Source organism: Macrobrachium nipponense, chromosome 22 (assembly GCF_015104395.2).
Source record: "Macrobrachium nipponense isolate FS-2020 chromosome 22, ASM1510439v2, whole genome shotgun sequence".
In the NCBI taxonomy this organism is placed as follows: Eukaryota; Metazoa; Arthropoda; class Malacostraca; order Decapoda; family Palaemonidae; genus Macrobrachium; species Macrobrachium nipponense.
The window spans coordinates 45125207-45149497 of NC_087213.1; the positions used below are offsets into that span (position 1 = coordinate 45125207).

At 40.1% G+C, this 24291-nt stretch overlaps 2 protein-coding genes across 2 annotated transcripts in view; one reads left to right on the top strand and one right to left on the bottom strand.

Annotated features, from left to right (window-relative positions):
* LOC135198389 (uncharacterized) overlaps positions 1-24291 on the bottom strand; it is a 56834-nt gene that overhangs the window by 14605 nt on the left and 17938 nt on the right. Inside the window, exons 2-6 of the mRNA XM_064225931.1 lie at positions 4755-4958; positions 3487-4141; positions 3195-3307; positions 2523-2620; positions 1540-1679 (exon numbers count right to left, since the gene is read on the bottom strand). Of these exons, the coding sequence (XP_064082001.1) occupies positions 1540-1679; positions 2523-2620; positions 3195-3307; positions 3487-4141; positions 4755-4898 (1150 nt within the window). The 5' untranslated portion in view covers positions 4899-4958. The remainder of the gene's footprint in view (positions 1-1539; positions 1680-2522; positions 2621-3194; positions 3308-3486; positions 4142-4754; positions 4959-24291) is intronic.
* On the top strand, positions 20917-22071 carry LOC135198257 (uncharacterized). The gene has a single exon (XM_064225827.1). It carries the CDS (start codon positions 20917-20919, stop codon positions 22069-22071), a length of 1155 nt encoding a protein of 384 aa, XP_064081897.1.

A 24291-nucleotide genomic window follows, 5' to 3' on the forward strand; every position in this document is an offset into this window, starting at 1 on the left:
GGAGTGGTTTCGCATAAAAATAAACCAGATCCTAAATCCAATATGAACCAGCTACAACAGCAATTTCATATATTTGCAAGGAAGCTTTTCAGCCTGGCGTCAACTGCTGGAAACTCACTGCGTTTCACATCTTTGTCTTGCCCACACCGCATGGTTCCATGGTTCCTGGAAGTTGAAACTAATCGATACTAACAAATCTTCCCCTCTTCTAGTCAACACTTTGCCAGCTTCTCTTATTTCTTCCTCCCAGGTGTTCCGAATTATGAATTCATTTCAACAGCATTATGTACCCCATCCTCTCTATTTGACAAACCACTTCAAAACAATTCCTATACAATATTTCATATTTCATGGTTATTTTACCCCTTCGTTGTTTCTTTATTCTTTTATCACTTTAACCTTTCCTAATTCACATGTACTGGTCAACAGTGTATCTCAACAGCACTCACTTCCTTTCCATTGTTTGTATTCAATACCCATACGCATCGTCCATGCAGAACTGGCTAAATGATCTTTTCGTAGCACATTCTAAATTTTGTTTCCACAGACATTGCTTCTGTATCAAACCCATTATAGAGATTATACAACATTCCTGTCTTTACATATTGTGTAAATAAACACTGGATCTACACTTCGACTTCCTTGTTCAAATTCACATCTCTCTCCTCTTTCAGTTCTTCTGTTCACTTTCTTATAAACCTTCTTGGCTCACTAGATAAAGTTATACCTCTGTATTCTTATACTTAATGCTATAGCATTACTTTTTATACAAAAGAATAGTGTTTTTCTTACGCATCCTTCAAGACAATACCCTCATCAACTCATATTATGCCAACATATTGCATCATCACACATCGTGTGGCATCATCTCGTACGTAATGTCCCCAAATTATTGATGCCTTTCAATGCACTCACTTTAAAGACACTGAAGTGGAGTTGAGCTTACTTGGAGCATGCAATGAACGATGAGCAGCTCACCCTGACAGTTGAGAGTGTTACTGGTGCAGGTGCACAGGAAGAAAGGACGAAGGCGTAAATAGTGGGATGATAACATTAGTTATTGAGGGGAAAAAAGTTTTTTGAAGTGTAGTTGAAACAAAAAAAAGTATAATCTTCGATGACATTGACCTAACCTCATTTTGGACGTCGGCATCCTAAATGTGGAGTGTCTCAAGTAGAGTTCAAAAGCTGATCTCTGAGTTCAACCTTGACACTGGGCCTTGGACCCACCACTTTTAAGTTTTGATTCTCATCACTCAAAGTCTCTATATTCAGAGGGACTAAAATTTCAGTCTTAAATAAAAATAAATAAATAAAAAACTCTGACCTCAGACGGCTGACGGACATATAGAGGATTGCACAGACATACTCAGACGGAGAAACTAGTCACTGTAGATATCTATGTTATTGACTGTAAATTGCGCCAGTAAAATTTTTAATGCTATAGTATAACACTCCTCAGGCTACAATAACCAATGGTCATATCCTTACCTTCCATTTTTTTTAATGAAGTTCAGCTGATTCCTTACCCCTCCTTACCTGTAACAGTAATCTGACAGACGAAGTTACGGCCACAATTGTCCTTGGATGCCTCCCTTTGAAAAGTAATCACAGCTACGTTGCCAGATGACTCCCAGTTCTCAGGTCCTGAGGTCATGCAGTATTCACTCTTCTTCTTACTGGAATGTTAACAGTACGTTACCCTGATGTGCATGAACGAGAATTTCATGAGCAGGTAAATAGGATTACCTTTTCTAGAACTGTATCCAAACGATTGAAGTAATGTGAAAAAGTCGTGCAGCCTATGAAGAGGACCAGAGATATTTAAATATAGTAAATATAGACTTGAAATGCAGCGATTACAAAAAAATAATACTGGTATGATCTTGTCTCTTTGTAAAACTTACAACTGCGCTTGAAATCATTCATTATCCAATCATTATTGCAGTAAGTAGTGGAATTCTCTTTGAACTTGAGGGGAAATGTAATTTTACCAAAATTTTTATGAATATAGAAGTTTTAGTGAGAAATGAACAATAATTTAGAACAGTTTTCATTTGTAACATTTATCAATTTGGCATAAACTGCGAGTACAAATTTTTCAATAGACCAAAGGTATAACACTCCCTTTACTGTGATGAAATACGAAATACGAAATATATATATATATATATATATATATATATATATATATATATATATATATATATATATATATATATATATATATATATATATACATGCATATAAGCTTATATATGTACTATACATCTGTATATATCTATACATACACACACACACACACACACACACACATATATATATATATATATATATATAATATATATATATATATATATATATATATAAAAGCAAATATCAAAAGGTGAAACTTTGTACCGGACCCCTCTAAGAGGCAAGGTTGTATGGTTAGAATAAAGCTATATATGGGAATGAATAAAACTTGCAACGCCCATGAATGTATGTTTGCATGTATGTGCTCATCCTCCTCATCCAATTACCTTTTCTTGTCATAAATCTCCATGACCTCTTGATCACAACCTTTCGAGTTAAGTTCGAATTGTGGGCAGTCCAGCGACAGCGTGGAATCCTTTGGACCCTGAAAATTGATTTGGAAACAAAATAGTAAAGCTTCAAGGTACAGAATCATCCAATTCTTCATCAGCGTTTGTCACTCATGCGACATCTGATTATGATCAAAATATCTAGAAAATTAGCAATAAATGCAAACAAATAAAATTATTGTTCTGATTCCGACAATTTTCAAAATTTCTTTCCTCGAGATGTTGGTAGATTAAAAGCTGCTACTAATCAAGCAGGTGATTGAACATAATTGATCAGCGAACGGGAAGCAAACAAACAAAGTTGTTTTAAACCTTTATGGAGTTCTCTTTCAGCTTATATTAGAATTTTTCTATAGACTGTTTATTAGACGAAAACAGTGGTTACTCCAATATAGGTATATATTATAGACAGGTATGCGATATATATATATATATATTTATATATATATAATATATATATATATATATATATATAGGTATATATATATATATATATAGTGTCAAGTGGACTTCGGCAATAGCAATGAAGATATCTATTATTTTGATACTTCTTATTTATAACTCTATTATCATTATTACTACCTTCATTCTAATTTTGCTCATTATTACCTTAAAAGTCATTCTACAGCTGCCTTTTTTCTGCATATTGTATCCAAAAAGTAGAGCCGAGTTGCCGTCCTCGGCGGAGACGATCCTGGTCACTTTACAGGAGCCTTTTGGAACTGTACAGAAAGAAACGTCATTAATAGCTTCTCTTCACTTTCGTGATAAACAGTTATAGCAATAACCGAAACAATCATTGTATCTGGAATCAAATTCATGAAAACTCTCGGAAATAATTTTGGCTACTTTATGAAAAATTAGAGGCAATGATCCTCTGAAATTTATAAGTTTCACTCACTGGCTTTTTTTCCTCCTTTCCCCAAAATGATTTTCACCTTTTTAATTTTCTTTCTTTTTGGACCTGTCGATTTCACACTCTTAACTCTTGAAGATACCTTCTTCTTATTTGCTTTCTTTTTTATACCATCGAGTTTCTTTACTCCTCTCTTCTCTCCCTTTTTGTTTGTTTTAGGTCCTCTCCTCTGTTCTTTTCGCTTCTTTACTCCTTTTCCCTGTCCTCCCCACGAATAACCGGAATACCTGTCGGTCTTTTCATCCAAGTCACTTGGCAGATTCCTCCTCGAATTTCGGGTTTTTTCTCTCGCCCTCACAAACTTCTCTTTACGGCTACGACTGAGGCTGTTACTTCTATACTTGCCTCTTCTGCCTTGCCCGGAATCTGAGTCTCCTCGACGTCTTCTCTTGCCTCCTTTCATATTTTGTTTATTGTTATGCACGTCTCTTCTTCTTCTGTGATATTCATCACTCCTCCTCCTCCTCATCTCCTTTACAGCTTGTTGTTTACGAATTCTTCTCCTGTTTTGCTTATCTTCATTGGTCCACCTCTTGTTTTGCCTCATGGCGTCCCTTCTCCGGGTTTCTCTTGCCTTCTGGTGCCAGTGATGCCTCACGTTCTCATGTTCTGCATTATGGTTCTTTTCGAGGTGTTTTTCCTTAAAACAAAATCAAAAGAAATCTTCATCCTTGGGGTTTGACCTACAGCAAGTATTTCTAGCATATAAATATCTTTATAATAAGAATTCATATACGTCAAATATTATATAAGAAGATATAGGGTAAATCGACTTACTGTATGTTCTTAGCACAGAGAGAGAGAGAGAGAGAGAGAGAGAGAGAGAGAGAGAGGTTGAAAGTGTGATTGAAAATATGCAGCACCGTCAGAAAAGCTTTGCAGCTTATGACGAGAGGTTACCACTTCCCAGAACGCTCAAGGTCTTAGACGTCCCATAACAATTATTCGTTCAAAGAAAAATGAGCTTTGTTTATTATCGATTAGTTAAAACATGTTTCGAATGGAGCTTAGAATTCTATAGCTTGATTTTGGTTTTAAAGATAAACTTTTACTGTTGTTCTCTTTCGAGTGTCGTACTGGGCAGGAAATGTCTCGAATATCAGGACATTTCTACACATGGGGTAACGAGTTCGTCGCTAATAAATCGGAAGCACTAAAGCCCAATAGGTTATCAAGGCACGATAACGAAATTTTCATATTAGTTTGCTACGGCTAAAATCAGAGGAAGCCGCTGAATTCATCAGTGACCTCACCTGGAAGAAACTCTCTCCTGCGTGATCCAGATATCCAAGTCCTTGTTCGTCACCGTCGTCCACTACAGCAGCTTTTTCCCCTACTTCAAGACCTGCCAAGGTCACCACCATGACCATCATTAGGAAAATCCAACTTCTCGCCATGTTAAAGAGTAACTGAACATGGAGACGACTCCAGAATCTCAAATTGTTTAAATACTAACCCTGTAAAAAAGGAATAAAAAGTTAATACAAGGTACTTTAATTCCTCTCTAACAAAAATTATTATCACAAATGTTGAATGATGTTTACCTAGCTTTTTTTTATCATGGGGAATGTAAGGAGCCAATGAATAATAAACCATGTATTTGGCGATCATTTTGAAACCATTGTTGTTGCTTTAAAATTAACTAAGTGAATTTTTTCTTGTTTGTGATTCCTTCCAATGGTCAACGCTCGATATGCACAGTACACAATGGCTGCCTGGCGTGTGAATATCCCAATGGCAGGTGTGAAAACTTGATTACCTTCATTTGCAAAATCGAGATGCATAACAACTCAGTCATATGAAAGTAATCCTTTCTGCTGACAAAGGACTCACCTGTAAAAGGAGGGAAAAAATAAATTCCTGACTGAAGTGAATTACCGAGACTGGTACTTGAGGAACAAATGTATACCCTATAGCTAACTTCCTAACTTGAGGTAAAGCAGGAAGGTTAGTTAGGATGGATCCTTGTAACTGTGCTCGCCACATCTCTGAGTTTCATGATGTGTTTGATGCTTATTAGAGACATAAACCATCTATTTTCCCCAGCTGCTTTTGCAATATAAAGCATTCCTGTTGGTTCAGTTCATCTTTTGGGGGTCTTCTTACCCACTAAAATTCCTGGTTTCCGATTGGTTTCGTTTCTTCATATTGTTCTTTAAGGGGGAAGGGTGTTAGGAACCGGTGGTGGGGGGGGGGGGGGTGTTAGCCGGCGAGGTGGGAACAATAGTAGTCAGAAATGCATGCCACAGGAGATAAACAGACGGAAAATACAAGGTTCGTGTATTTGATGAAAAATTAAAGTATCAAATATTTACCAAAATATGATTTCAGTTCTTTTACTTCATGTTTGTAAGGGAAGAATAGCTTTTTATCAAAAACATGAGCGCAACACGTAATTGTATCACGTTCTAAATATTCCATAGATCTCGTCTATGTTCCCAGGCGTGTAGGATTTCCACTACGTTATAGATAAAGATGGCATTATATATAGTAATCAGATATTTATATTTTAAAATCTTTCAGTCAAATGGAGAACAAACCAAACATTGTGGTCATCCATGACTTGGTTTTTTGTTTGAAAAAATTTTGGTCATAACGGTTAAAAATTAATTTAAAAAATGTTTGTGGTTACACTTTCAGCATAAAACGTATCGTGAATGTCAATATCAAATATGATTCGAACATATTCCAGCACCATCCTTTTCCGGTTTTGACATTTCCTCCAGCTTTTTCATGCGCACTTTATGTGCTAAGTCCTTTATCAGTACGGTGAATGGCCTGGAGCTCTACTTAGTACACCTGCTCTGACTGATAGCCCAGCACATAAACGGTGCTGCTGGTTCATTGCCCTTCCTCTGGCGTGTCATTCAGCTGCCCTAGCAGCTGTCCCACGTGGCATGCTTCAGTCAGATGTCTTGCCTTCATCGACGATATCATGCGTTTTCGAAATGTTCTATTTAAGAAACATTGAAGTATAAAGCAACGAGCCTTTAAAACGCCAGTCCTATGAGCTTGGACAGTTTGATATATCCTATCCTCTGTTCTCTACGTTCGGCAGCCAATATTTTACATTTAACACTTTCTACTCCACAGTAATTTGTTGTTGACATTCTCGATAACCATACCTCCATTTGTCCTATATCTCACACTCAATGTAAAGATATAGTGAATGTCATAATTTAAAGTTAGTGAAGGTATTTGTAATTCAATCCATTGTAATATCTTGATATTTTGTGATGGCTTTTGCTCTCAGAGCAGCCCGTAACAGTAGATGTGTTCTGAAATGAGAGAAAAAGGTGGTTATAGAGTAAAAGAATGAAATGACAGGCAGGGTTACAAACTTTATTAAAGCTAGTGGTACCCATCACTAGGAGAAAAAGTTCTACAGCAAAAAGTCCTGGTTGAGTCTTACAGAACCAGGAAGGAAAATGGAAAAATTACAGATTGAGGAAAAGGATGGCAATAAGGAAGTTACTCCAAAGATTTCACTCACTCTGTAGAAACTTATAATTTTTGGTGACATATTTGAAAGGGCAGCTGTTATTCAAAACGAACGGCAGCTGCTTTGGGCTGACATTTGTGGATGAGGTGGGGCTATATACATTCCGGCTGTTTCTTCTGTCGACAGGTTTTCCTATCAGCTTCTGGGAGAGAATAATAATCCCTTCAACTGAGATATATAGTTATATAACTATCACTGCCTGTTGTGGCACTCTCCCGCCTAGCACTGGCTGGAACATCGGATGAAGAAGGAGGTGGATGAAAAGAGGAGGTGAGGGAAGGGAGATGTTCAGGTTTGGAAGGTGAATGTCGTGAAGAAATCAGTGCAAAATTTTTCCAAGACAAATTTCTGCCTGCTGGGCCTTTAACGTAAAAACCTCCAAGTAAACCAATTGGCGACAAAGACATGATGGTTCTGTATCGAGATACATTTTCCGTATTGAAATGATTGAGTTACAGTTTCAAAAGCCTGTGGAATAAGTACATACATATTGATTTGTCAAGATTCTAATTCATTTGAAGGAATTAAGTCCTTTATGAAAATAAAAAGATGAGAAAATGACTAACTCGCTAGGGAACTAGCTGCTGATGAGAGCCAGATGATTCCTTCCCTCATTATGGTGAGTTCGAGCAACTGCAACTGCGTGCAATTTCATTTCCACCATGAGGCAGTTGTGAGTTGATATGAGTTAAATTGGTTTAATCTGCATTTATCACAGCTATCGTTAGAGTACAATGATCGCGTTGTGGTTACCAGTGTTAATAATCTCAATTCTGGATAGTGTTGGGAGTTTTCTGTGAGTTTCTGCGAGTTTTGTGAATTGTTCTAGAAGCTTCTTGTGGCCACGCGACCATGTGGCAGTCTTGAGTTATCATAAGGGTGATAAGGGCACCTTTTGTAAGTTTATGTACAGTATTTAAGTGTAGTCACGAGAGAAGGATAAATTTTTAAATAAAATTGTAAAAACACAGTTGAGCCTAATTCAGTCGTCCTTGTGTAAGGGCTGGGAGCTGTCGCTTCAGGTGGGCCTATAAGCCAATCACATCCGGCAATTACCGGTGCATATTGTCGTCGAAGTATTCGCGACAGTGATAGGGGGTTTGGATGAGAAGGAAGACAAGGCAAAGACTCAGTTTTTCGCTGTTTTGGGGTGTAGTCGACCTTTTCTCGGAGTTCGACGCTGTTTCCGTGGTCTGGGTGAGGGTGCTCCTGTGGTGTTGTTGTGTTCGATTGTTATGGTTCCACTTTCGTAGATTCCACTTAATGTTTCGTCTTCGGAATCGGCCCTGACGGTCCTGAAGGTGGTAGAATGCCTTTCATCCTTGCAACTCTCTCCAATCTGGCACTGCAGCACTTGTTCCAGGAATGTGTTGACGGGAACAATTGGGGCATTTACTTGTAACTGCTTCTCATCTTTTGTAGATGGCCAAACCTCTGGCAGTTGAATTGGCTCATGTGTGTAGACTTTACACATACACCAAGAGAAATGTGGCTTGGAACCATGTGTCCCTTGAAGATGGCAATGACTTTCATCGTGGGGTTCCCCAATTTTCCGCTGTATATCTCTGGTCCTCAAGAACGTTGAGCAGCTAAAAAATTGGATCTAGGGGTAAGGAAGTTGGGGACTTGCGAATTACTGCTTCCTTATCCATTCAGTCAGATCTAGTGGCTGGAAATTAGTGTTTCTTTTCAGGAAGTCGGCAGTTTCTGCGTTTTTCGAGGTGACGATCATGTCAGATTTTCTATTTGGTTGCACTGTCATCTTCATATCTTTGTGTCTGGCTTCTCAGTCTGATACAAATGTATATACAGACTTCTCACCCTTCACTGTGATGTGAAATTTCAGAAGTTCTAGCATAGGAGTGGCTATAGGAGCGGCATTTTGGAGTGGGGCTTCTTCCCTCCTCAGGGACCTTCTTTTAGCCTTCTTCAGGTGTCGAACTGTCGGCCATCCTTCGGTGTTGGAGTCCAACTCGGCAGCAGGAGGGCTAGATGGAGCAGGATCTTGTAACTCGACAGCTTGGGGGCTTGACACAGGATCTTCTGACGAAATCTGGGGAATGGGCGTTGCTAACTCTGCCCACTGGACTGAACCATTGTCCATCAAGTACAAGAAAGTTTCCACTGGGTCGAACCCCATGAGAGTTTCTTCATCATTGACTCTTGTCCAATGGGACATCCTCTGGTGATTTTCTCTCTGGCTTGGAAGAGATTACAGGGCACATTGTTGTTGTTCAAGATTAAACCAGCCATGTACTGGCATGGGCTCTTGCTCCTGGAGCAGCCCGTAACTGGATCAACTGTAAAAATACAATAAACAGTGCTTTTGGCAGTTAGTTGTTGAAATGAAAGAGGGTGACCAGGTAGGATTGCTACCCCTCTGAACCTTACAGTGCCCATCAGTAAGAGAGAAAGCTTTATAGTAGTGAGACCCAGCCTAGTAGGAGAGGGCTAAGTAGGAAATGGAATCGAGTTTTTGTTTGAGGGAAAGGTGGCCTTAAAAAAAAAGGGAAAGGAAGCTAACCATAATATTTAAGGAACAATATACATATATATATATATATATATATATATATATATATATATATATATATATATATATATATATATATATGTGTGTGTGTGTGTGTGTGTGTATATATATATATATATATATATATATATATATATATATATATATATATATATATTTGTGTGTGTGTGTAGTATCTGAATATATGGCAGTACATATCAAACAAAAATAAGAAAAGTAAAGAAAAATGTATATACACATACTCACATTTATACATATGTTCCTGAAGATATATATAATTCACATTGACAATGATAAATAAACTGTGTTCTTGAAACTGTACAAAAGTGAAACAGAGGGTTTGTGCATAGCTATGTGCAGATTTTGGTGGTTCACTTTCAGTTTTACCTATTAGAAATTTCTTGAACTATGAGAGAATTCTTTTTCCTGGGAGGTGGGCAGGACATCAGGAGATTCCCGTGTGCCCTTGTGGTTTTTCCTGTGAGATTCCTCTTTTGCCTGGGAGGTGGGCAGGACCGGGCACATAGTCCAGCTGTATTTATATCTGCGTGGGGCGAAAGGATTAAAGTCTTTATTCCTCTATTACCCTCCTTTTCCTTTATGGACCCCGCCTTTGTGACCTTGACCTTTCACTGTCAGCCGATCCATCCAGGAGTTCATAATCCGTGTGGTTTCTTGTGTTTTTATGTTTCTTTTCTATTGTAGAGTGTATGACTCTTCATGATACGCTGTCTTCAAACCCGTTTCTTGTGTTACCTGCCATTACATTGTTTTCGCATGTTATGAAGGCATTCTCTATAATCAGCCTAGCCGTTTTGTTTGCGTTCCTGTACAAAAAATTCAGATTTTCCCAATCTATTTTATGGTTTTTTCCTGATTATAGTGCCTTATGTTTTGTATGTGTTGTTTGCTTCGTTCTTTGCATGATTTGCTGCTTTAACCGAAGTAACACTCTACACAGTCTGGACACGCTGCTATATATGTAAGTGTTTACATAATAAAAAAATGGAATGTTATTCCATATATATAAAAGACTAAAAACTAAAGAAGGTCAACCAGATTTGCTTGCAGGAATGTTGTAATTTCAGACTAGAGGACGCTTAAAGATGACCGAGGTATACAATAAAAGTAGGCTAAGCATAAACATGCCGTCAACCTCTAGTTCATTTTCAATTGTTTATAAACTTTAGTCCAAGGCTCCCTGCTTGAGGGAACAACTAACCGCGACCTATAGCTTCAAGCGGCCCCCTACGTGGATTAGTAACTATGTTCACCTTGATTGTTTGTTCGTATGTTAACTATTGTCATTGGTATGTATGTTCATTATGTTCGAGCTAACTGTCTGCTCCTTTATGACTTGTAAACCGAGCATGGTAGACAAGGCAGAACAAAGAGTTAGCTATCGTCATTAGAAACCGACCTGTATCTCTCTACCTTAAGCTTTATCATGTAGAGAAGGAATAGGAATTAGCCATTTATCATTTGGTTTAGAAGCGATCAAGCTATCGGTCAATTAGAAGACTTGTTACAATCATACCTGATGTTCCTTCACCATGCTAAATTCAAGAGGAATATAAGTAATTTTTTTACTTCGTGGTTTCTTTTACTAAGAATCCTCACCTCCTCACCGCAGGTCATCAGAGGAGGTTTAACCACATCGTCGTCATAACCAAAAGAAGATAATACGACTTCGTAAGAGATCTACAAACCCCCAAGACCACTTCCATTGGAATATGGGAAGTGCAATACAACCGACCTTAGGCGTAAAGCATTTATCGCAAGTCTAACATTTGACCTCATTGAGGGGCGCCTTATTATACAAGGCAACAGCCCTAAAATATATGCACACCCCCTTCTTGCTTCTTCCCCCTCTACCAACTTTTGATTTCTATCTTATTCCTAATGGTGTTCTTGTAACTGCCTAGCAATTGGAAATTATCTAGTTTTCTGTTGATGGGTGTAATGACGTTGTTGTCCGGGACTATAATTATTTTCTTCCATTTCAAAAGTTTCCTTTTATTCTTTTTCCTTCTCTCTATTCCAAAACAGTTTTGCCTTCATTGTTGTGTCCGTTTCCAACCCCCAATACTTAGCGGTTTAGGGTTCCTAATCTCTTAAAACTCTCCCTCAGTTATTCCAGCTATTCATCCAAGAATTCGGGACTGCAAATCCTATAAGCCCTGATGATCAAGTCATGACTTCCATTTTAATTTCTTTCCTACGACTAGCGAACATATGTATGTGTTACAGGGTATATCGGACCCTCTTTAATTAAAGGAGAGAAATCCTAACTAGTAACGTGACCTACCTTCTGACGTTCCCAGTCATTAAATCTAGGCTAATTCAAACTCTGAGATACAAAAATAGATTCTTTATTATTCCCAAAAGAACTTACATGAAAACCAAGAAAAATGAATTTAAAATCCAAAAACCATGAAACACAATTGCTGCCCTGCATAAGCATACTAAATAAAAATTGTCACACACTATTCTCATTGTCAAAAACCCCCATCAGTCTTTCTTAAAATAAATGTCAAATAGGAAATTCATTTTTGGTAGTGACAAACCGAAATCGAATCCATCTGTAAAACAAACCACAATTATCAGAAAATATAATAAAAAAACATGGATCAATGTTTCAATAATAGTATTAAGTATCGACACCGCATTTCTGCCTTCAGAGTATCTGAAAAAATAAATATCACTGTTTCTTTTAAATGTTCTTTACCTTTCCGATGGATCTTCTGCCGCCTCCTCGGCTTTTCAGAATCTCTGGCTACCACTACAAAAGTATGTCGTCTAATGCCTCATTTCTCCGACACTAGCAATATTTTACACATTCATGCGCCCTAATGGACGTACAAACGTATGCACGCTAGTCGACTCACGATTCCAATGTTCGTGTGTTTCTCACACGTACATTGGCGCACAAACTGACATACATACGCAACTGCATTTTTCTGACTTCACGTTCATATGATTTCTGACCAACCAAGTCATCTTACACCCCCTGCGTTCTTGCCAATGCGGCTGGATAATGTCTCTTGCTTTTTCGTTCAACATCCTGAGGGATTCACTAATGTTTTCAAGTTTCCCAAAACTCGAGGCTTTGCTGTTAAGCATTCCAATCTGTAAGCTTTACCCGATGCCAACCTAATTTTAATTACTAACATTACCAGTGCCTTTAATATATGTATGAATTGGTGTGTGTCTTCTTCCCATGCACCTTAAATTTTAAACTTTCCCCTTCCCTCTTTACCAGTATGTCCAAGAAAGGGACTTCTCCCTCCTTCTCTTCCTCTGTTGTGAATTTCATTTGTTCATTTAGTTTATTTATGCTTTCTAGGAACTTGCGCAGTTCTTCCTTTCTCCCTTGTAAGTAATCAAGATGTCCTCCACGCATCTTAGATACCCATTTGATGATGTTCAGGTGTAACTTCCCCGTTTACCAATGTATGGTCGAGAAGACGATGGAAGTAATAACAAAGAATATGGATGAAGGGCTTCACTCAGGTAACTTAGACCATGATATTTTATTAAATTAAAATTGGTTTGTTCAGTGGCCTTCTCAGCGTCAAATTTGTTTTAAACGTGGAGGCGAAAAACCATTTTTCATCCCCAACCCCCCAACCCCCACTCCCCCCCAAAAAAAAATGGACATTGGGCCATGGGTTCGAGTCTTTCCCCGATCTTAGCTAACATTTTTATGGAATGGTTTCAAACGGAAGAGCTAGGTAAATTAGATAAAGGGAACCTAAATATCATCAAATGGGTAAGATACGGATTCGAAGACAGCTTATCAAGGAGAATCATACATTCTACAATAGAAAAGAAGCGCAAAAACACAAACCACCACACGAATTATAAACACTGGATGGATCAGCAGGCAGAGAAAGGTCAAGGTCACGAAGGCGGAGCCTTACAGGAGAAGGAGGCTAATAACAGGAATAAGGACTTTAATCCTATCCCCCACACAGATATAAATACAGCTGGGCTACATACCCTTTTACGGGCTGCTCGGTGAGCAAGAGCCCGTGCTGACACAAGGTCAGCTTAATCAAAAACAACAACAACAACATGCCCGGTCATTCCTTGGCTACTTGACAATAAGGACTGTTAGTCCAAGAGAGCTTCTAACTTTTTTCGAAAACAAATCTTCGCGTGATGCCATCCAGTTTCAGTAAGGACCTGTTAATAATTATATTAATGCACAGAACAATTGTGTAAGTGATAAAGATAATAATATATATATATATATATATATATATATATATATATATATATATATATATATATATATATATAATGTGTGTGTGTCTGTGTGTCTGTGTATGTGTGAATGTTTTACTTATCAAGGGATCTATCTCTTCACCCACCTGTGCATATTACGCAAGTGCACTTGAGTCACACACACACACACACACACACACACACATATATATATATATATATATATATATATAATATATATATATATATATATATATATATATATACATACTTGTAGACGTCCAGGGCAAAGGCATTCAATACAATTGAAGGTTTATTGCTAATGCCGACGTTTCACAACTATGTACATTGTTGCATTTTCAAGACTGAAAAACAGCAAGTTGACTTTTAGTTTAATCATCATAACATATCACTGAAAACACTACAGTATTATCTTATTTAGAATGTTAACCCCTTTAAAAAATATATAAACCCACCATTGACACGAAAAGAAGGACCTAGTACTCAGACGGGAGCTTAAAGAAAACTGTCGAAACAAGGAGAGAAAAAAAAGGGGAAAAAACTCACACACGCAAACAAAGTAACGACAAGACAAATGGGGCCCTCAAGCAATGAACAGTTGAGTATATGAAGTTTGGGTGTTTAATGATGGGACAGTTAATATTATCATTATGGACTCTAAGGTTGTTAAGTCACAATTTTTCAGCGTTTGTCTTATTATTTGAAAATCTTCGTTGTCTATGGATGTTTTGCATAATTTGAAATGTTTCATAATGTTGATTGTTCTGGGTTGGACAATCTGCTTCCGGTCCTAAAACTAACTTCTGTATGGGCGTCTAAGCGTACCCCTAGCAGTCTTTTGGTACATCCAACGTAAGTTCCTTGGTTACACCTGGGGCAAGTATACTTATAAACAACGTTGGATGCAAACAACGGACTAACGTTGTCCTTGAACTTGAAAAAGGACCCGACGGCGCACGGACTTTTTCGGGTTAATTTTAGATTCAATGCAGGCAATTCTCTCTGAAGTAAATTTGCAAATTTTTTTTCCTAAAATTGTCATCATATAAGTAAAGGAATGTTGCAAACATTTTCCTTTTTTGCACAGTATGGATAACAGTGGGCATTTCCATTTTCTTATCTAAGAACTTGTTTACGGCTCTGAAGAAGAGTCTTGGAGGAAAACAGTTGTTATTGAAGTAGTTAGCCAGGGTTACGAACTCTTCATGGAAGGTCATCCAACTGGACGAGTGTGTAAAGGCCACCGTGGAGGGGGCGGGGGGAGAGTGAAAATGGAGTTTAATTTAAAATTATAATGACAGAAGCTATATAAATTCGTACCCAAACCTGTAAAAGTATCTTTTCTATAAATCTCTGCATAAAAACCTTGTTCATTTCTAGAGACGAGAACATCCAGGAACGGTAATTTATTATTAGATTATTTCTCCAGGGTAAACTTGATGTTCAGGTGTTGTGTGTTAAAATAGTCTAAAAAAGAGTCAGCATTAAAATCACACCTGAAAAGAGCAAACGTGTCATCGACGTAACGTTTATAAAACAAGGGGTGGAAAGTAAGAGGGCAACTATCCAGCGCCTGCTCTTCCAAAGAGCTCATAAAGATATTGGCGAACACAGGACGTATATACATGTTATCAAAAATAAAGGTCGTGTCCAGTACAGCCAATTCTAAAAAATGCTTCAATAACGCCCTTTTAAAATTATGATATAAAGTAAGAATTTCTGCTTAAGGTATTTGGCTATTTCACAATTTGCTGTATTCATAGACGAGAGAATGGCCACATTGGAGTCCCTTGTCTTGTGCACTTTGGGCAAACCATACATCACTCCATATGACGAACCTGTGACAGAGGTTTTGTTAGGTGTTTTCGTCTATAACTTTGTTATATTTTAATGTCCTTAAAAATCTGTCTATATGTACCAACAAGACAGGCCACTACCGGGCGGCGGCTGAGAGTTTCACTGGCCGCGGCACTTAAGGGACTGCCGCCCCCTTTCCACCACTGTGCTTCAGTCCCCAATCTGATTTTATGAAGGTCGTTGACAGAGATTAGCCCTTAGTTCGCTAGAGGTCACACCTATTCATGTGTGGTCCCTCTGACCTGACCTCTCACCCTCACCATTGTTGTCGCAGTATCCCTCACGTGCGACTCATCCTCCTCACACATGCATTCCCATCTGCTGGCGTTCGATGACCTTTTCAGGTATCTGCGAAGATTAGCGGCAGAGATGAAAGGACCCAAAGACATCTCTCCAGTTTAGACAGGATATTTCCGAAACCTCCCAAAATTGGGTATAAATATGGGCTGGCATGGCTGAAAATTAGGTATAAATATGGGCTGGCATGGCCGAAAATTGGGTATAAATATGGGCTGGCATGTCCGAAAATTAGGTATAAATATGGGCTGGTATGGCCGAAAATTGGGTATAAATATGGACTGGCATGGCCCATCAAATCGCACTATACCCTAGCATTCAACCCTAGACAGTAATCACGGTATCGCACCGTTCGAAACATTGTCACGCCCGACGACCTCAGCCCACAGCTCTAGGATACCTGTGTCTTGGTGATCACAACACCTTATATAGTTTCCCCTACTACTACTACTACGCTGTCTGGAGGCTACACATCCCTCTCGAAGCTGTCACACCTGAAGTACCTGGGTGGTATCTGATGATGAGCACTATCTCTTTGATTCCCTGGTGAAGAACTACAAGTGACCGTAGTCCTTGCACTGACCCCCAGGCTCTATCTACGCATGTCTCGTCCACGGACTAAGGTAAAGGTAACTGAACTGGAAGATGAATGTCAGCTGTTCACCTATACTATCCACTGCACCCATCCTCTGTTTCGGCTGTTTCTCCTACTCCCATCCTTATTCATTCCATCTCCTTCAGAAGCCCACGTGAGTTAGTGAAATTGTGATATTCTTGTGAACTCATTGCAGAAGTGATATTAAGATATGCTACTTTGCTATCAGTAATTTTGTTAACGTAATATGGAACCATTGATAAATCTTATGTTTTATATAATTTTCTCTTTGCATTGATCATCTTTGTTGTAAATTTATTTGTACATATACATTTTCTAACCTTTAACGAAGTCACTGCTAAGAGCTACAAAGTAACTATACCCCATTTTCTTTAGTATAAGCTCTGCAGAAAAATTAATATTATATTTTGAATAACTTGATTAACTTTACTTAGCATTTAAAATATTTGATAGATAGATTTAATAAATAGATTTAACTGTCCCTTCAAATTATTTAAGAAATTATTTAATTGATTTGGGGAGTGATAAGAACCATTGACCTGACATAGGCCTTTTCGAGGGGTAGGCTTAGGCCGGGCGCGGGTTTTTGGGCCCTTGTTCAAACAGACGGCGAGCGAAGAAGGGCGACAACTAGTTACGTCGACTTCGCCCTTTAAGTTTAATTTACGTTGTGTAGGGTTTTAGAAATTAATAACCCTTTAAATAATTGGTTTGCATGATCTCCTTTCCTGTTTGTACCTATCCTAAAACCACATCCTATCCGAATATCCTTATCTGCAACAAAAACTTTTAACAACCATCGTCACTGATCGGTCGACGGAAAATTCGGTAAGTGGAATAACATTTCTTATCAACGTACCAATTTATTTCCACGAATGCGATTAGAGGTCGCTGGGTTTGCTGATTAAATATATAGGATTTGTTTTTAGTTTACGCGTGAATTAAGAAGTGTGTGTCCAAACTGGGTTAACTTGAAGGTAGGTCAAAATACTAATTTTCCACAAAGACTAGACCGCCATTATTGGACGGCTGATTTGAGCCAACGGACTTTTCGTTAGGAAGCGGTTTCGTCTTTTAACCTTTAACTTATGTATTTAACTTAACTTACTTATTCAAGACGTAATACGCTGTTTTCTTTACCTTGACTAAATTTTAAGCCCTTTTACATAGTTAGGCTATTGTAATATTGGAGTTTGTGAGAATTAATTAGGCATAGACTCAGATTGAATAATTTTACAAAGGCTTATATAATTATATGGGCGTAGTAATAAATTTAGTCGAAATTAGGTCTGTCTGTTTACTTAGCATTACTATTCAGGATTAGTTTACTTTAATTTTACTTTAACCGGGTCGGAACTTAATTGAATTCTGGGACCAAACTGAACTACCCTGGGAATTTTATGGCCTTGGTTTGATTTATTCATAGTCCTATTTAGATTAATTGCATTTACCTGAATTACTTTTACCGGAATTTAACTAGTCTACTTAAGCTTACCAAGCAATTATTAATCCTTTGGATTTTTTGGCACAAGTCTGAAAACACGTTAGGCGCACGGAAGAATTGTGTGCTTAACAGCCCGTTTTATACCATTTACTAAATTACTACTAGAGAACACTCAGTGGAAGGAATTACCCTTGTAATTTTGTAGAGTATATTCCTTCGATCTTCCCACTGAGCGAAACAAATTTCCCACAAAGGAAGATTGGCATCCTCAGCGGGATGTTTTAAGGCCTGTGTTGTTGTCCAGGGATTTTTTGTTTTGTTACCTTTTAAACTCATAAAATGTCTGCGACACAATTAGCATATTCCCTCCGACTTTATGAGGAAACCTGCAAGGATCTATGCACAACCGCTACTGATCTGATTCAAAGGGCAAGTGATGTTGAGTCCTCGACCTTGGAGACATATCGTCTTAGGCTAGAGTCTCAAATAAAGAAGTATGAAGAACTCAACTTTAAGTACTTAGTTCAACTTGGAGAAGAAGGGTTCTCTGAGCAAGACCCTGAAAGAACACAGCTCACTGCAAAGCGGCGTTATGCCAACCAAGTCATCACAGAGAGCACTGAAGTTTTGGAGAAACTAAAAATCATTTGCATGGAAGCCAAACCACAGAGTATTGCGACAGAGTTTAGGCCATGGCATAAGGTTAAGTTGCCGTCTTTATCACTACCAGAATTTGAAGGGACCGATGGAGAATGGCCCCCCTTTTGGGATGTTTTCGAGTCTAACGTTCACTCTCGTCCAGACTTGAGAGCTGTTGACAAATTTAATTACCTGAAGGGATGTTTGAAGGGTGAAGCTCTAACTCTGATTAAAAATATTCTTGTCACGAATGAAAACTATTTAGACGCCATTGACATGTTGAAGAAAACTTATGCTAATCCAGAGAAAATAACCTCACCTCTAATTTGTCAAATAGCAGGCCTGCCTAAACATTCTGCAGATCTGGATTCACTACGTGGCTTCTGGTCTAAACTTGAACAATATGATAGAGGCATAGAAAGAAACAAACCTAATTCGGATCACTGTACCTGGACGCTTGGACCTCTAGTTTTTCAAAAACTACCTGGCAAGGTGAAAGAACAAATCCAAAACAAGTGTGGACGGGACTACCCCTCACTCCTAGATATTAGAGAGGGGCTAGGAAAGATAATCCTGACCTTGTCTTCCTTGGATTTTGAACCCAGGGATAAGAACAAGGATTACTCCCATAGAAAACCCAAGCCTAACCAAAGTTCCAATAGACCAGGTAATCAGACAAAACTCAGGTTAGTTCTTACACCCTAAGAAAAACGAAGTACGAATCTGAGTATTTCTGTCACTCCAGGACAGCCTAATAAGACTGCTAGAACTCAAAGTTGTGTATTCTGTGATAGACCAGAATATAAAGCCTACCAGTGTGACATTTACAAGACCACGCAAGAGCGCATTTCAAGACTTACCGCACAAAATTCGTTGCGTGAAATGCACCTTCACCTAACCATAAGACAACCGATGTCTTGTGAAGTTCCCACAAAATGTCTGTCTGTAAAACTGGACTACACCATTCAGCATTGTGCCCTGACTCCTCAACTGAGGTCTCTGCTGTGAACTATTGTGGAGACAATGACAGTGACAAAGACTTAAAGTCACAAACAAGTGGAATTCTCCCTACCGCCTTAATGAAAGTGGTGTGTCCGCCCTCAGGCAAACACCAAGGAACTTAGATCACTGTTTGATTCTGGGGCGCAACACACCTTCATCACACAAGAGGCAGTGGAAGAGTGTAAACTTGTACGAGACAATCCTGTCCAAACTGAGCATCAGTGGGTTCTGGGATACCAAAGAACCTAGAGAATATAGTACGGTCACTGTACCTGTCAGGGTAAACGATGACAGCCTTGTAACTTTAAAGGCTATTGTCGTACCTAAACCTACCTCCATCGAGCGCTAGGCCTCGTGGACTCTGTAAGATAGTGTCTGAACTGAAGAGCCAGAATGTCACCCTAGCTGATGCCTAATGTCAAGTAGTCAGATTGACCAGGTGAAACTGCTTGTTGGCATAGATCACTACTTTGACTTTATCCATTCTTCCACAAGCAAACGGAGTGAACCTGATTGAGTCCTCCTTAGGATATCCGGTCGCTGGTAAACTGCCTAGTAATGACACCCCCTATCAGTGCTCATTCTGTAACTGTAATGAGACTAGCAGTTGATGAACCTTCCAAAGCTGCTCTAGAGATACCACTTGAGATGTCTGATAGCAAATTTGCTGAAGACCCCATCCAACAGCTTTGGATCCCTAGAATCAGTCGGAATCGTTGATCAAGATAGTCACCTGAGGATAAATTTGTACTGGAAGAATTCAAGAATTCCATCAATATGGTTGAAGGACGATATGAGGTATCTCTCCCCTGGAAAGTCGATAAGAAACAACTCCCTACCAACTTAGCACTCTCGAGGAAAAGACTGAAACAGTACTATTCACAAGCTGAAAACAAACTAATAGTATCTGGAAATTTATGACCAGAATCATCAAAGAACAACTGTCTCTCGGCTTCATTGAAACAGTGCCAGAAGAAGACCAAAAACGGACAAATGTCCATTATTTACCCCATTTACCTGTGATTAAGGATTCAACTACAATGCCCATTCGTATTGTATTTGATGCAAGTGCCCGGATGGACAAGCAGGCCCCTAGCCTGAATGATTGCTTATACTCTGGCCCATCCTTGACTAGTCATTTAACCGACTTGTTGTTGAAACTCCGTCTCGACCCATTTGCGGTATCGGCAGACATCAGCAAAGCCTTATACGGGTAGGTCTCCAACCTAGGGATCATGATTATACACGTTTCATTTGGCTAAAAGATCTTAACAATGAAAAGGACCTTCAAGCCTATAGGTTTTAGATCAGTTCTCTTTGGAGCCACCTGCTCGCCTTTTTTACTCCAGTCAACCTTGCAACATCACTTTGAAACCTACCCCACTTCACCTGAAGTTAGTTTCCTCATGACCAAATTTTATGTGGACAACTTAATTGGCTCCTTACCAACAACAGCCAGCCTCTACAGCCTTTACAAGGTTGCAAAGAAAGTCCTGTCAGATGCCGGAATGCCTTCAAGAGAATGGATCAGTAATGACCCAACCTTCAACGAAATGGTAAAACAAGAAGGTGATGGAACAACAGAAGGCTCAAATCTTGTCAAAGTTCTAGGACTTCATTGGAACTACAAGACTGACCACTTAAGCATAAAACCCCCTACCTTTGAGGAAGCTCCGCTTACCAAACGGCTACTTTTGAGCAACCTTTCAAAAGTATTTGACCCTCTAGGATTGCTTGCTCCCATAATTGTACGAGCCAAAGTTCTTATGCAAAAGATCTGGAAGCTATCTAAAAGGTGGGATGATGTTTTGCCACCAGAACTTCAAGAAGAGTGGTCGAAGATCAAGAAAGACCTCGAGAACATATCATACCAGGAATTCCCACGCTTCACAGCCAACAGAGGGACCAACTACTCTCTTCACGTATTATGTGATGCTAGTGAAAAGGCCTATGGGGCTGCAGCCTATTTGATGGACCAACACGCAGGTGCGAACCTGTTTGCTCTAAAGCAAGAGTCGCCCCTCTCAAAAAGAAAGCATACACAACTTGAGCTGACTGCCAACTATAGTGCAGTCAAAATAGCTGACTACCTCAGAACCGTTTTCACTACCGATGGTGTCAAGATTACTGACACTGTCATATGGTCTGACAGTAAAGTTGCCCTACACTGGATTCAGAACAACAAATCTAAAAACATCTATGTCCGCAACAGGGTGAATGAGATAAGTCAGGTCACTGAAGTGAGGTACCTCTATGTACCTGGTGAAGAAAACCCAGCAGACCTTGTCTCTAGAGGAATTTCCATGTGGCAGTTTAAGAAAAGTCAAATTTGGTTCCATGGCCAAGTTGGCTCCCGAACCCAGAGATGTGGCCAGAGCAAGCAGATGTATCTACATGCTACCCACCTGAAACACCTGAAGAAGTTTTAACTACAGTTGTCAGTGAATAAGCTACTTGTCCCATAGAGATCCGTAGGTTCGCTTCCCTTCCTAAACTTATAAATGTCACTAAGCTAGTAATTAAGTTCACTAGGCTCCTTAAACGTACCATTGGGAATCGTAAAAACTAAGAACTCGGGACCCGTAAACTCTGAAAATGTCGAAGTACAGAACTCAGAAGCATACGAATTCTTATTGGCTTCACAGAGTCAGTATTTCCCAGAGGAGTGTCCATACCTTAACAAGAATTCCCACAAAATTCCAGCCAGAATTAAATGCCTAGGCTTGTTCCTGGATGAGAATGGACTTTTGCGATGCACTGGGAGACTACAAAATGCATACCACCTTCCATATAGCAGTAAATTTGTTCATGAAACTTACTTGGCCGATATATATATAGCTGTATTCTCCGAAGTCCGACAGAATTTCAAAACTCGCGGCACACGCAGTGGGCGGCCAGGTGGTAGTACCCATTCCCGCCGCTGGGAGGCGGATATCAGGAACCATTCCCATTTTCTATTCATATTTTTTCTGTCGCCGGTCGGTAAACACCTGTTTACAGACCTCCGCCCAGGATACTGAGGGACGTCATTAAGCGTTATAAGTATCTGGATTGACTTTTGGTTTTGACTCTGGATTGTTGGATTGGCATACGCGATAGTGGACTGTTTTTGGATTTTGGATTGGCTTTTCTTTGAACGTGATGTCGGGATCAAGTTCAGTGAGCTTCAGAGTGTGTGTGAGGAGTGATTGCAAGGTGAGGCTACCGAAATCATCGGTAGACCCCCACACAGTATGTATGGGGTGTAGGGGGCATGTTTGTTTTGCTGTTGATCGTTGCATTGAATGCAAAAGTTTGACTGAGGATGAATGGAAGGTGTATGAATCCTATCGGCGTAAGTTGGAGCGCGATAGGATCAGGAGGTCTTCCTCTAAGAGCGGTTCTACGAAAGGTAAGGGAAGTAACATTCGCCTATTTTAACACCAGTAGAATTTGCTTCACCTAATCCTGTGTTGTTGCCTGAGGGCCCTAGTTCTGTGTCTGGAGAAGGTAATGCCCTTTCTCTGATTCTAGAGTCATTGCGCACTCTAGAGTCCAAAGTGTTGGCCCTTGAAAACGGCTCGAGTAAAGTGTGTGATCGTGCCCCTAGTGTTGTGGAGGGGGCGTCAGATCGGCCCCATAATGCCTCTAGGTCTAGACCTCTGTCGGACTCCCAGACCTCAGGGAGTGGGCATGTCGAAAGCCGCAAGAGGGTTACGGGGGCTCCCCACCGATCTGGCGTCCCTTCGGCAGGACCTGTTGCTGCTTCCCAGGCTGCCAAGGAGTGTGCTCAGGTTCGCATCCTTAAGGACTGTTTTTCGTCCTCCGAGGCGCCCTCCCCGCGCAAGGGGTGGAGCGCTCGGAGTGACTCGCGTCCGTTGAAAAGGACTTTCCTAGGGAGGACGCTTTACATCCCCTCTCTCCGCTCTCGTTGCGGTCTTCGCCTGCGTCGTATGACGCGTTTCCTCCACAGAAGAGAGGTAGGACGTCGTCCGAGGACGACGCTGAGAAGCGCTTCTCTCGCGCCTCGGAGAGGCAGGTTGCTGTTCCTTTGAGAAGGAAGGAGGCGTCCCCCCGCCCCTCGTCTTCTCGCAGGCGCAGCCCTTCACCTCCTCTCGGTTCTTCACCTACGAAGAGTATTCTTGCGTCGCTTTCAAGACCAATTGTCGACCTTAATGGCTCGGAAGACTCGCCCAGCAGCAGTTGAGCCTAAGCGAAAAAAGGAAGGACGCTAGACTGCCTGTCAAGAGGACGAGGCAGTCTCCTTCTCTGTCTCCTCGTTCGTCGCTGTCTCCGCCCGCACGTCAGGACGCCTTTGAGGACGCTCGACAGGACGCCTTGGAGGACGCTTTTGAAAGACGCTCGCAGGACGCTTTTGAAGACGCTCGTCGGGATGCTTTGCTTGACGCTTTGCCTGTGGAGAAGGCTTTCGAGAGCGCAGAAGGACGCTTTGAAAGCGAAAGCTGGACGCTTGAGCGTCAAACGTAAGGACGCTCCTCGAGAGAGACTAAGAGTATCCTCTCTTGACGCGCAGCGCGGTCAGGACGCTCTTCGTAGTTCGAGCTCTAAAGATCGACAGAAGGTCGGTCGCTTTGAAGAGGTGATGTTTAGTCTTCCTCGAAAGCCTTTGTTGAAGGCTAGACCCGTTGGGCGCACGCCCTCTCCAGAGG

What these genes read in the sequence shown, in the direction of transcription:
- LOC135198257 (XM_064225827.1), top strand. Translation starts at nt 20,917, where the DNA reads ATGAAAAGGACCTTCAAGCCTATAGGTTTTAGATCAGTTCTCTTTGGA.